At 59.7% G+C, this 14,007-nt stretch overlaps 1 protein-coding gene across 1 annotated transcript in view; it reads left to right on the plus strand.

Moving 5' to 3' along the window:
* Positions 1 to 14,007, plus strand: part of MAD1L1 (MAD1 mitotic arrest deficient like 1) — a gene marked incomplete at its 3' end in the record, with an annotated part of 218,357 nt that overhangs the window by 158,515 nt on the left and 45,835 nt on the right. Inside the window, 1 exon segment of the mRNA XM_018040283.1 lies at positions 8,408 to 8,496. Coding sequence (XP_017895772.1) covers positions 8,408 to 8,496 — 89 coding nt within the window.

The raw sequence follows: 14,007 nt of genomic DNA on the forward strand, positions 1-14,007 counted from the left end.
GAAGAGGCGTTTGAGAAGAATAAGCATCTTTAGGCAATGGCGGAAGACAGCACAAGGACAGTGCGACTCTTTGTTAATAATCAGCAAATTCATGCCGATTAGTGTGTGTGAGTGCCACTCATGTTTCTTTCTTTAAATGCAATTAATATCCCGAGGAAAGGCGTCCCCCACTGTAGCTGTGTCTTTGACACGCCTCGCCCTGATTAGCTTGGGAGGGCTGTGGCCAGAGGGGACTGGGCTGGACACCTGTGCTCGGGTCCGCAGCCCGCCTCCCAGGGCTCCTCCTGGAAGCGCCGCGCCCGGGCTGCCTGGCGACCCCCTCCGCCTCCTGCCGCCTGCCTCCTCCGCTCTGTCTCCAAGTGGGCGCAGTGGTCCAGGCTGTGAGGGCCCAGGCTTTGCCGTCCAGTGATCATGCTTTACAGCCGCCTCCGTTGCCCATGCCCAGTGCAGCCAGGCAGGTTCCAGCGGCTCGCAGGCCTCCGGGGCTTTCCCTGCTCGGAAGCACCAGCGGCGCTCGCTCTGAGTCCTGGGGCTCGAGCACAGATCACACAGGTGGTGGGAGGGGGTTCGTAGCCCTGCCGGGCCGTGCCCACCCCCATGGACCTTGCTGACGCTGCGTCATTGTCGACCGCAACGCTCAGGGCAGTGAGTCACTGGGAGAGGGGTGAACCGCCATTGTTCACCACTTGCACCGTCGCCCGCCTGCGCCCCCCACCCGAACATCCGGCCTCATCACAGTCCTTCAGCGGAGCCAGCTGTCTTTCTGTAAATTATTAAAAGCACCTCCTGGTTCTGACCGGTGGTGAGTCATTTCACGTTCTGGGTCTGTCCTGCTGTGACTGAAGAACGTCTGTCCTAGGTGGGCATGTCGGTAGGGCCTGTTGGTGGAGGAGACCACGGAGACCATGAGGAGCGGGCCTCCCCAGCCCTGGGCCCCTGCCCTGAGCCTCAGCGCCTGCTAAGAAACGCTGCTTTCTCAGGAGCCTGGCCCAGAGGCGTGAATCCACGTGTGCAGGCCCACGCCGCTTAGGCTCATGTAGGTCGAGCCAGACGGTGATAGAACCTGTGGCCTTGCGAGGTCCCTGCATCTCTGAGAGCCAGGCGGTGACGACAGGCAGAGGGCCAGGGTCCCGCTGGCCGGGCCTGGCGGAGCGCCCCCCATCTCTGCATGAGCGAAGCTCGAGCCGCTCTCGTGGGGCCTGCGTGGCTGCCATAGTCACAGCGCGACCTTGGGCCACTTTCCTTCTCTGCGCCTTCTTAGCCGTCCTCCCATCCTCTGCCCCGGCTGAGGCCTGGTGCTCGCTCACCAGGTCTCAGGTAGGCCTCCTGTTGGACTCCAGCTGGCAGATGGTTTCCCCTGGGAGGCGGCGGCTCCCTGCGGGTCTGTGCTGTAAGAGGTCTCTCTGTTAGCGAATGTACCGACTCCAGAAATGGCCTTCCAGGGTGAAACGCAGCCTGGACACGTTCTCCAGCGGGGCTTCTTTTTATCCGAGGAATGGTGTGTCCCAGCTCAGGTCAGCAGCTGGCTGAGCCACTGCTGACAGCGTGTGGCCTTTTGCACCTGGCGTGGCCCCCAGGCTGAGGCGGAATCGACAAGGGGGTTGTTCCAGACCCTCCCAGGACGCAACACTCCACCCCCCCGACCTGAGACCTTCCTGGGTACTCGATGGGTCCAGGCTGAGCACCCCAGGCCCTTCGGCCGGGGTCCCCTCTGATCTCAGTGTCCTCTCGTCTCCGGGAGGCCTGGGGCCCTGCCCAGTGGGGCTCGGGGGGGAAGGCAGTGGCCTGGACCTCTGCAATGAGGGCCCTCAGGGGGCAGCTCTCTGTCTGTGGGGCTGGCCAGAGGCCGGGCTCCTTTGCTGAGACATGTGTGACCCCTCAGGCTGGTGCTCACCAGCGGCCACGGTAGTTAGACTTGCTTTTGGGGGAGGGGGAGCACGTCCTCGCCCCCACGCCGGTTATTGCTTTGTGGGGTTGGGTACCACCCCTGGGCCCCAGCGGCACATCCTCTCGAATTAAACTGAAGTTCACAGGCTCTGTCTAAAGGTCGTGCCATACTAGTGAGCTCGCCTTGAGGACCATTAGCGTCCAGTCTCCTCGCAGAGAGGGAGGGGGGTGTCACCAGTGGGTCCAGGGCGGGGTAGCGCTCTGCTGGGGTGGTGATGCCTGTGGGGTGCCTGCCCAGCACCCTCGGACCCAGAGATGTCAGCCTGGCTGCAGGGAGCAGGCCTGGTCTCTCTCTTCCTTCTTCCTGTTCGGTCCTCAGGAGCCCCTCCTCCCTGCCCCCCACGCACCCTGTGGGCTCTGGCTTCCCGGCCTCCCCACGCTCCTATCTCTGCCCCTCCTCCGGCTTGTGCCGTGTCCTGGACGCTCCCAGGCCGTGAGCTGGGCCAGCCTCGGGGCCCACCTCTCTGGGATCCTGAGCGTTGCTGCCCGCTGGTCAGTGTTTGCTCCTGAGGAGGCTCAGTCCCACCCAGGCCCTCCGTCTGTGACAGAAGCACCCTCTCCGGCTCTGGTGGGAGGAGGTGCGGGGAGCAGGGCTGCCCCCAGGTTCTGGACCTCGGGGCGACGCCGGGCCAGGTGGAGAGGCTCAGGGCTGTGAGCACCTGGTGCTCCGTGTCCCAGGGTGGAGCGCGGGCGAGGCAGGAGCAGGTCTCCAGGGACCGGCATGGAGCTGGAGTTGCAGGCAGTCCCTGCCAGACAGCTCGGCCTCCTGGGGTCCTGTCCCTCCCCAGGTACTTCCAGAAAGGTCTGTCCTGGCCCTGTTCTCCCCCGACCTCCCTGGACCGCCAGGCGCCTCTTCCAGAAGGGGGCAGTGTGTTGTTGCTTCAGAGTCACCCCCAGCAGAGACTTTGCTGTCAGCCACTGAGGCCAGGACTGGGGTCCCCTTGCCCGTTCCCTGCGTCCGGGTCCCGTGCTCTGTGCCTCGGCCCCCCCACCCCCGGGTCAGCTGCATGCTGCTTCTCGTCTGTCGGGACCTCCCACCTCCCCTGGAGCCGCCTCTGACGGACCCTGCTGCAGAAGAGACGGCGCTTGCTGGAGGGGCCACTGCAGCAGGCGTCCTGAGCTGCCCGAAGGCCTTCGCCTCAGCCGGCCTGGGGTTTCGCGGGTGCTGTCCCTGGGGTCTTCCCCAGGGATGGAGCTGAGCAGGAGGATGAGTCCGGCCCTGGCCGTTTCACCAGACCCTGAAGCGAGGCTGGCTTGCGAGACCCAGCGCCCTCTGGTAGCACGGGTTTCCCTGGTGGTCCCCTGGTTGAGAATCAGCTTGCGGTACAGGAAACACAGGTTCCATCCTGGTCTGGGGAGATCTCACAGGCCGTGGAGCCACTCAGCCCGGAGCCACAGCTGCTGAGCCCTTGCTCCCTGGAGCCCGTACCCCGCGAGGAGAGAAGCCTCCAAACGAGAAGCCCGCACACAGCAAAAAAGGCCTGGCCCAGCCAAAAATAAAAAATAAAACTTCCTAAAACTTAAAAAAATCCAAATGGAACTAGGACAAATAGCTTTCCTCTGATCACACTGTGATTAAATTTGAATTTAAAAGCACAACCAAAAGAAGAAATAGCACCTAATTCTTGAAAGGAAAAAACCAATAGAACAAGAGAGTCGGTCTTCATTCTTGGGTCTAAAATGGAGAAAATAGTCTTAATGGGAAGTCTTCCCTCCAGAGCCTGTGGGAAACAGCCAGACCAGCATTGAGAAGAAAAGCCACAGGTTTAAATATTTATGTCATTGAACAAGAAGGAGTGAATATGTGTGGCTAAACACCCAATCCAAGAACTTGGAAAAAGAAGACAGAATTAACCTTAGTAAAGAAGTACGAATTTGTAAAGATCAAAGCAGAAGTTAATGAGAAAGTGAAAAATGGTAGAAATGACAAATAACTCCAAATGCCTGTGCTTTGAAAACAAATCAGTAAAACATATTAATTATTCACAATCCTAGTGAAAAATTAATACAAACCATCACCACCCAAACTAAGAAATAAGAGCAGTTAGCTTGGAGTTGCTGACTGGGCTGGGGCGGGTGAGGAGAGCATGTCCTTGGCGCCGTAGGCTCTCATCTGACCTGGACGAGGCTCCCCGTGTGCAGCCACACAGAGCCCTGGAGCTGGACACACAGGGTGAGCACTGCCCTGCATACGAGCCTCCCCTCATCAGTGAGGAGGAGAGCTGGAAGCATGCGAACCCTGGAGAGAGAATCACGAGGTCTGGGAGTCCTGTAAAAAGTTAGGAATTATGTCACAACTCTGTTTAAAGTGAAAACCTGAAAGAGATGAATCATTTTCTCCGAAAATATAACCCATGAATACTGACTCCAGAAGAGAGAAATTTCAAACAGACAGTTACTACCAACTTGTAAAAAAAAGAAAACCCGCCACCTCTGTGGCCCCGCCAACAAACAGGAAGACACGGAAAGGCATGAGACGGAGTGTGAGCCCCAGGGAAACCCCGCTGCAGCTCCAGTGCCATCCACACTGCCCAGGCTGCCCGCCACAGGGCAGGGAAGCGCGGGTCCTACGGATGCCAATTCCGCAGGGGCCCGCCTGTGCCGCGTGCATCCACACGTGTCGGGACGGGACGTGCGCAGGCGCTCGGAGGTGCCGCGTGCGTCCACGCGTGTCGGGAGGGGACGTGTGCAGGGCTTCTCCAGGACAGGCTGCTGCTCCCATCCTGGGCTGTCAGCTCACAGGACGTCTGCTCCGTATTTGCTAAAAACCCGCCTGACGAAGTCCAACAGTCAGTCTTAAGATCCCGGGATAACATACGGGTAATTTCTCAGCACGAATGTGTTCATTTCAAGCGAAAATGTAAATAGGAAGATGCTAGATTAGTTCCACCGAAGCCACAAAGCAGTCAGCGGTGTCCGGTATTAGAACCATAGCCTGGTGCTCTGGAGATTGCAGCGGTCACTGTTGGGCAGGAAGAGACACAGGGCCGGTGCTGGGAAGGAGCAGGGACACGGCCGGGGCGAGCCGGTCGGCCAGCAGGCCTCACAGCCCACTCGAGACCCCACGAGGCAGTAGGCGGCAGAGCCAACCCACGGGAATTTGACAGAGCCTGTGTCTACAGATGACAAGTCAGACGATGAGGAAAACCTTCCCTCCGACTCCAGCAGCAGTAAGATGCGGGTGGACGCAGGAGCCGCGGGTCCTGACGGACAAGCCGGCTCCGCCCTCGGCTGAGCCCTGGGACGTGCCCCAGGTTCCTGAGAGCAGGCGGTTTGGGTTCTTTTTTTAAATTAAGGGGTGGGCGGGGCAGGAGATAGAGGGCCCAGGATTCTTGGGGACAGGACTTCGGAAGCTGACCCGGTTACAGACAGGAAGCCCCGCTCCCTGGGGGCAAGGAGCCTTTCTGCACCACAGCGAGGCCGAGGACGGCTGGGCCCTGCCCTGAAGCCCAACAGGACCCGTGGGGCCTTCCCGGTCCCTGCCTCTCATCTGTGAAAGACCTTTAGCTCCCAGGCTGTCCCCCAGTTCTAAAGAGCAAGTTTAATCAGAAAAGCAAGAAAACGCAGAAACAGAGGGAAGCAGTCAAGCAAGACGGAACAGTAACGAGTTCAGCTCTAGCAGGAAGTGCAGGGCCTTCAGCTCCTCCTCGAGGCAGTGGGCAACTTCCTGGCCCGAGTGCTTGCAAGTCTTGCAGACACTGAGACCCCTGCCAGCTTGAAGGCTTTTACTTAGTGCTGGCTCCCTGCATGTGGGCCCAAGGCCAGTTGGATGTAGAAGGTTGATGGTGTTGGCGTCCAAAATACCCCCCAGCTACTGCCTCGCAGCAGAGCAGAAGAATGCCCGCAGGCTGCTCAGACACCCACAGCCCTCGCTGCGATCCCTGAAAGCCGCTGGGGGAACGTGGGCCCGCTGGCTTGAGCAGCCCGAGCTCGCCCCCCTCCACTTGGGTCGCTGCAGCCTGTGAGCGACTGACGGCCGCGAGTTGTCCGGTGATGACGTCAGATGGGACTGCAGGCAGACTTGCAGCTCTGGGACTCAGCCTGCAGGGTCGGCTCATGCCCAGGGGATCTGCGTGTCTGAGCTGCCGGACGGGAAGCAGGTCAGACATTGGTTGGCAGGAGGGTGGCCGTCGGGCGGTTCCGGGAGCCGTGACGGTGAACTGGGCACTCTCTGTGTGCGGATCTGGAAATGCCTCTAAGTGTGCTATGTGAAAAAGATTAACGTATAGAACAAGGTTAGAATACTTGCGGAATAACGTTTCTATAAACAATAAATACATTTTAAAGAAGGGAAGAACGTCAGCCTTGTAACTGGTAAATGCGTGAGCCGAGCCTGGGGGCTGCAGGCTGGGAGAGGAGCCGGGCAAAGCTTGGGGGAGGCTTCTCCACCGCCCCCGTCTGAGTGTGATTCCTGAGGCTGCACAGCGCCAGCGGGTTCCAGGACAAGGCGTGCAGTCCTCTGGCAGGGCCTCCCCCCTGTGCCCTGCTGCCAGATCAGCCCTCGCCTGCATGGAACAGGGACCAACCCAGACCAACTGCCGGGCCCACGTTCCCCCAGGGGAGACCCTTCCAGGTCCAGGGAAGTTTGTGTCTGCTGATCTGTTTGATCGTGACCGTGAAGGTGGGCACCGTTGGGACGGGGGGCTCCTGGGTGACCACTGCCGGCCACCAGGTAGGAGGTGCTGATGGCATCAGAGAGGAGGGGCTGGACACTCGGGGACAGCAGCACATGGACAGCTTGGTTCCCAGGAGGAGCTTTGTCCAAAGCTCCAGCTTCTGAGCCAGGTCTGGGGGGCCTCTGGACACGGTGGATGCTGCTGCCCCTGAACACGGCCGGGTGCTGCTCTGCCTGTGACGCCACGTGGCGCAGGCGTCATTGGTGCCGGCTAGTGAATCCGGCCATCGCCCTGACGAAGGGGCCACACCGAGGGCACCTCCCACCTCTGGAGGGGCTGCAGCTAGTGTGGCGGGCGCTGGGCGGTGTCCAGTGCCAGGAGAGGCGGAGGAGTTGCGTGTGGGCCTGCGTGGAACTCAGTTCCGCCGAGGCTGTTCTGGGAGCTGGTCCTCAGGGTGCTTGCGCTTGGTCTGCACTCCGGCGGGCAGGCTCAGGTCCCCCCAGGCCTGCTGGCCCATTTAGGGGCAGGGTCTCCTCCAGGGACCTAATGGCTGATCAGGGCGTCACACGACTGGGTGTCTGGGGCCCAGGAATCCCTCAAGTCAGGTCACCCAAGGAGGCCCTCCCTCGGAGGACTGGCCTGGAGGGCTTGGTTCAAGAGGTAGCACAGCAGACGTCAGCCCGGCCACAGACCCCGCGTTGGGGATGCCGCCTCACTCCCAGCTGGGGCCTGCGGCTGGCATGGACCCCACAAGGAGCCTTCCCGGCATCCCATGTCCCCTCGGGGGCTCGGTGGGGAACTAAACGGGGTTAAGGTCCTCCCTGGGCGTCAGGACAGCCAGACCAGCAGGAGTCCCCGGGTGGGGCAGCGGGCCAAGAAGGGAGAAGGCCGATGGCCGGTGCCAGCCAGGAACAGCCAAGCTGGGTGACAGTGACCCGCACGCGGGGGACAGGGCTGGCTGGGGTCTGGGATGGCAGGCCCTGGAGGTGGGCTGGGGAACGGCCGGAGGCCAGTGTGGGGACAGTGCTCCTGTGCCTGTGGCCGGCCACCTGGCCTGGGGCGTCCTTCTGCCTGCTGTCCCATTGGGGGCCCTCAGACCCCAGGGCAGCTCTGGCCTAGCGCGCGGCCCACAGCTGGGCCTGCCCCGCCCCACGGGACCGCCCGCCCCGCCCCCCTCGGGACGACTCGCCCCGCCCCACGGGACGCCGCCCGCCCCCTCGGACGCTCGCCCCGCCCCGTCGGGTCCGCAGACTGGGCCTCCGCCCTGCTCTGCAGCCTCATCTTACCCCCACCGCCAGCACGTGTTACAGTAGCTCACTTCCTCGTTGCCTTCCGCACAGTCTGTGCGACTTGACATCCTGTCGAGGACTCTGACGTCCAAAATAAATAATGGATCAGGACTATTAGGACCGATCAGAGCGCTGTCGCGCTGAAATACGTTCTTTCTGGCTGCTGGGTCCCCTTGCCCCAGATTCTGAGGTTTCCCCTCAACGTGACTGTGTCTCCCTCCAAGGCTGTTGTGGAGACAAGAAGTAAAATACTGAAGCTGTGCTTGCGGGAGGCCTGGCAGCAGACGGGAGCTCAGAGAGGAGGGTCTTCTAACCTGCCCCCCACAGGGAAGTGGCTGCACCCCCGGACTCCTGGGGCCCGTGGTCCAGGCTGATTTCTCGCCTGTGTTTTCCGGGCCCCTGGTCCAGGCTGACCTCTCACCCCGTGTCTCCCAGCCTGTGGTCCAGGCTGACCTCTCGCCCCGTGTCTCCCAGGCCTACGGTCCAGGCTGACGTCTTGCCCATGTCTCCCGGGCCCCTGGTCCAGGCTGACCTCTGGCCTGTGTCTCCTCACAGCTGGAGATGGAGCTGAAGATACTGAAGTCGCAGGCGGGCCCGGCTGAGCAGAGCTTCCTGTTCTCCAGGGAGGAGGTGAGCTCGCTCAGGTGCGTCTTGCCATCCCCTGCCCTGTGCCCCCACCCTCGTGCCCGGCCCCCCTGTGCCCCCACCTCTGTGCCCCCCCCATGCTGTCTTCACAAGTTTCCCCTCTCCTCCCCCCGCACCGGGTTGGCTGTTGCTCAGCGGCCTCCTCCTGCTCCGAGCCTGGCAGACAGCAGGGTGCCCCGCATGGCGCTCTCTGCAGGGACCTGACTCTGCTTCACCTGTGGGCGTGCGTGCGTGACGACAGGAGATGTCTCCTGCCTCCCCTGCCTCAGAGGAGGGCACAGCTGCAGAGGGACGTGGGCCCTCGGCCACCACCCACGACCCGGGCAGAAGCAGAACCTGCCCCCACGGGCCTGGGCCTGGTGTGTGAACCACGGCAAGGGTGAAGCTACCCCTGGACCCTGGTGCCCCCGGCTGAGGGCTCGGTCTGGAGGGGAGCTGTTGTGGGAGCCCTGCGTTTGATCACAGAGGCTTCTGCAGCCCCACGCCCCTCCCGACCAGGGCGGCTCTGCTGGGAGGAAGCCCATCGCCAGTCAGCAGGCCTCCTCTGCCTGCCTGCAGACACCCCCGGGAGCACAGCTGCTGCAGCCGTGTTTGGGCCCCGGGCCTGCTGCCCCCCTGCTGCCCGCTGCAAGAACTGGGCGGCGTCCCAGCCAGGGCTGTGCCCAGCTGCCACTCCTGCACTGACCCTGAGGCGGGTGGGAGGGGCGGCCTCCCCCAGAGCAGATCCTCGGGCCCGGGGTCCTGGCCTGCCCCGCGCTGCTGTCCGGAGGACCAAGGGCCATCTGCTGTCCGGGGTGCTGAAACGTCACAGCCACGCTGCCGTGTTTCTGGTGGCCTTTCAGCGTGGCATCTCTCGCTCTCCAGCTCCTGGAAGGTCCCTCGGTGACTCATCGGTCATTTTTACTCTTCCGTTTTCTCCGTTGTTTCTTTCTGAAGCTGTTGCTTAGATGTTGAACTTTCTGGATGCTTTCTGTTATAAAAACACTTTTGATGCTATTTTCTATCATTGGGCTTTACTTTCTATAAAATGTTCTCAAGTTATCAGCCCGTTCGTCCTTTATTTCTGCTGTTATACTCTTAATTTCCTGAGAAATATTTTTTTTTGTAGCATTGTTGTTCTTTGAGTATCCCTCATGTAAAATGTGTTTGCTAGCTCTTTGATGTCATAATGGGGCTTTCTGAAGTCTCCTTCAGCCCAGACCCCCTTCTCTTTATGCTGCTTTCTCCATCAGCGTGGTGGCTTGGGGGAAGGCCTCCTGCTGACGCTGCGCCTGCGGTCCTGGCAGTCCTGCTGGTCCACCTACAAGCAGGGGACACCGACCCCCCCGGGCCTGCCTGGGCCTGACGGACTCTGCGGGAGGTTTCGCTAGGTCTACCGCGGCCGTTTCACGGGGAGCCCTCGTGTCTTCAGGGAAGAGCCCCGTCTGGAGGTGGGCTGCCGGCTTCCAGGTGCAGAGCCGCGGCAGGACTAGGCTTTGGCATTTGTGGACACGGCCCTTCAGTGCCCTGCCAGCTGGGGCAGCTTGGCCCTCCAACGGGTGTCCCTCTGCTCCAAGACCTGCTCTCTTCTCTCTCAAGAAAATAAATCTCTGGTCTTCAGCGGGGGGTGAGGTCCTGCAGCTTGGTTCTTGGTGTGTCCGGGATGCAGGAAAACCCACCCTACCTGGAGTCGGGATGAGACAAGACCATGGGCAGACACCGGCGCCACGGCGGCTCAGGCGGGGAGCTGCCTGATGAACAGTTGTACATCCTCTTTAAACAAGTGATACATTTCAACAAAGAAATAAACATCATCGTGGTTTTTTTTTTTTAAGAATCAAATGTAAATTATACCCCTGAAAAATACAATAACCAAAATACAAAACTCCCCAGGTATGCCCCGCAGTAGACTGCCAGGCCAGTAGAAACCCCTCAGCAGAGGAGCAGGGAGACAGACTGCGCGCAGCCAGGAGCAGAGCCTCGGGGACCCGTGGTCAGGAGACAGAGCGGGGCCTCGCGTAGCTGGGGCCCCAGAGGGGAGAAGGGCGCTGAGGCGGAGAAGACGCCCTGAGAAGTGATGACTGCCCGTTTCCCAAATCTGGTGAAGGGCACGAAACTACAGGTTTAAGAAGCTCAGTGGACCCCTTACATCCTAAAACCCAAGAAACCCGCACCGTGACATGTGCTGATCGACCTCCTGCAAATTAACCACAAAGGAAAAGTCTTGAAAGGCGCTGCAGAGAAACAGCATCGTCTGTGGGGACGAGGATCAGAGCGGCAGCGAGGTTTCATCTGAAACTGCAGAAGCCAGAGGAGGCGCACAACACTTTTCAAGCTTCTGAGAGAAAAGAACCGTCAGCCAGTGGAAGCATCCTTCAGGGGTGAGAGAAAAATCAAGACGCCCTCCGCCGGAGCGAAGCTCAGAGAATCTGTCACCAGCAGACCTGCCCTTAATGAGCGTCAGAGGAAGCTCCCGGGCAGGAAGGGCACAGTGAGAGGGGAAAGCCTGGAAATCCCACGGGGAAGGGACAGCGGCACGGGCGGCAACGGGGGGAAGCGGCGGGGTGGCAGGCTGGCCTCGCGGTTCTGTGAGATCGTCCCCGAGGGTGGAAGCCTGGAGCGTCCCACGATGCTGGTGCTCGGCACACGTGGCGGCAGCCTCGAGCCCGCCTGATCTGACAGCAGGCAGGGGGTCTCAGCACCAGGAAGCCGCATCACTTATGCTCATCTCCATGCTTCCAGCGACCGTAAGAAATGCGTACAACGCCGTGTATCCAAAACGCTGCAGAATGAGATTCTAGAAAGTGGCCAAGGAACCCACAGGAAGGCAGAAGGGAGACAGAGGGAACGAACAGGGAACATAAGTGAAGCCGCAGATGTAGTCATCGGGAAATAAGTTGCATTTAATGTGAACGATGTGGACACACTAACTACGAGGCAGATTGGCAGCGTGGATACAAACACACAACCCGGTTACATGTCATCTGCAAGACTCGCTTCAGCCGTGACAGCATGGGTAGGTAGAAAGGGAAAGAACAAGAAATGACATGCGGGGCACGCACGAGTGTTTTCAAAGTAGATGCAGCTTGTGCCGGTGGAACAATGTCAGGTAAGATTCGGCGGACCAAAAGGGACCCTGTGTGAGGCTCCGTCTGCACAGAAGCGTAACTTCCAACTCGCGAAGCTGAGTGATGAGCTGGGAGGAGGCGTGGGCAGATCCACCTGTGCGGTCAGGGCCTGGCATAGTGCCCCCAGGAGCAGCAAGACTGACCCGAAAAGCAACAGAGATGCGGAAGGGACTGAACAGGGCCCGGGCGACGTCCGCAGGAGGCACGGCGGGCAGACCGCACCCAGCTCGCGGAGCACGTCCCGGAGAGTCAGCTTCATCCCCCGTGTGTTCTGTGTCCAGAAGGAGCTCGATCCGGAAGTCAGTGCCAGGAGAACCCAGGGGAGTCTCCTGGCATTTGGAGATTAAACACACTGTTAAACAGCCCGTGTGTCAAAGAGGACGTCTCAAAGGAGAGAGAGAAACAGCCAAGTGATGGTGAAAACAGACCCGTGAGAGTCTGTGGTTCAGGCAGTGGGAGAGGAGGCAGACGTCTGGTTTATAATCCAGTCTCCAGACCTTGGAAAAAGAAGGGCACAGGGAGCCCAAAGTGAGCAGAAAGGAGGGGCTCGTAAAGAGCGAATTTAATGGAAGGAGAAAACCAGAAAATTACTGAAGCAAAAAGCCAGTCCTTTGAAAATCAATGAACCTCCAGCAAAGGTGACAAGTATGAAAGAGACACGGAGCGTCGGTGCCTGGAAGGACGGGGGAGCCTCTGCAGGCCCTCCCGCCGCTAGAGGATGTGGGGGTGTCACGAGCAATTCATGCCCACAGAGTCGTCAGCTTGGGCACGATGGACTGCTTCCTCAAAAGCCAGGGACTCGCGCAGCTCGTCCGAGCTGAGCTGGATGGTCCGCGGCATCCTGTGTGTGTGTGAACACTCACTCATATCCGACTCTGTGACCCCAAGGACTGTAGCCCTCCCGGCTCCTCTGTCCGTGGGATTTTCCAGAGGATACTGGGGTGGGTTCCCATTTCCTCCTCCAGGGGATCTTCCCGACCCAGGGATTGAACTCACGTCTCCTGTGTCGGCAGGCGGACTCTTTACCACTGAGCCACCTGGGAAGCCCCCCTGCGTCATCCTGCAAACATTGAAACCTTGAATTCACGATTACAGTGCTTCCCCCAAAGGATGTTGCCAGGTCTGTGGCTTGTCTCTGGAGAACTGTAAACGTTGAGAGGATAAGTAGCATCAGCTTTACACAGTCTGTTTAGACGGTGGAGGAGGAGGTGGCCCGGCTTGTGGGGGGTCTCCAGAGGGACGTTGGTGAGCTCGTGGTGGTGGTGGCCACAGGTGTGTGCACGCGTGGCGGCACCCGTGGGGCCTGTGCTCATCACCGTTGACAGAGGCTCCGTGAAGAGGCCGTGGGCCGCCTCCTAAGTTTGTGCAGGTTCCTGTAATTCTTTCCTGAGGAGTGGGGGATTGAGACTCCAAGCTGCTTTCAGAAGTAACTCCCTGTGACACCGTTCCGGAGACCTTCTGGGCTGTTAGTGGTGGGAGTTTCTCGGCATTTCCATGGCTGGCCCAGGGCTTAGCTCTCTTGTGTCATTCACCGCTATGCTTCCAACTATGCTTACCGCTGCGCTTACCGCTACGAGCTTACCGCTGCGCTTACCGCTACGAGCTTACCGCTGCGCTTACCGCTACGAGCTTACCGCTGCGCTTACCGCTGTGCTTTCCAACCTCTAAGGTGCTTTGGGCGCTGCCATCCCTGTTTTCTTTGTCTTTTCAGAAGTAGGCCTCACAAGAAGTCAGGAAGGTCTGTGCTCTCACTTTAAAGGAATTTTGAGAGAGGTTGCACCTAAGTGTGAATGTAGAGGCCACCACCTTCACCTGACGTCTCCGGCGAGTTTTCTGTGCATAAGTGTTTCATGCACAGTGAAACCCGCACCATCTGAAGCCCGCCTCCCCGCTCTGTCTTGTGACGCCTTCCTGTGTCTCTGCAGCCTTCCTGTAAACGCTGACGCATAGTTTGTCTTATGCTACAGTTGACTGCTCCCCTTTTAGAACTTGAGTTATTTCATGTTTTCAGCTGCTGAGAACAAGCTGTGATGAATATCTCTGCATGAACCATTGCCCGTGTTTTTACATACACACACGCGTGTTTTCTGGGTCTCAGAAATCCAATGGTACTTACGTGTAGGATTCTGCTGCTTGTGGTTTTGAAACCAGGACACCCCCCCCACTGCCCCCGTCAGCAGCTGTCGCAATCATCGCACCAAAACCCTGCCGTGTGCCCGGTGCTTTCTGTGGGGCAGGCTCTGCACCCCGGGCTTTCCCTTCAGTGCCAGCCCTGAGGGATGTTAACACCCGTGTCGTCGAGGCCCGCTCCGCATACAGCAGAGCATGTCCCTGTCAGTGCCCAGCGGCTTGGGGCACCAGGTGGGGCTGTGGGCATCGCCCCCCAGAGGGCAGGTCTCGGAC

This window comes from Capra hircus, chromosome 25 (assembly GCF_001704415.2).
Source record: "Capra hircus breed San Clemente chromosome 25, ASM170441v1, whole genome shotgun sequence".
NCBI classification, from domain to species: Eukaryota; Metazoa; Chordata; class Mammalia; order Artiodactyla; family Bovidae; genus Capra; species Capra hircus.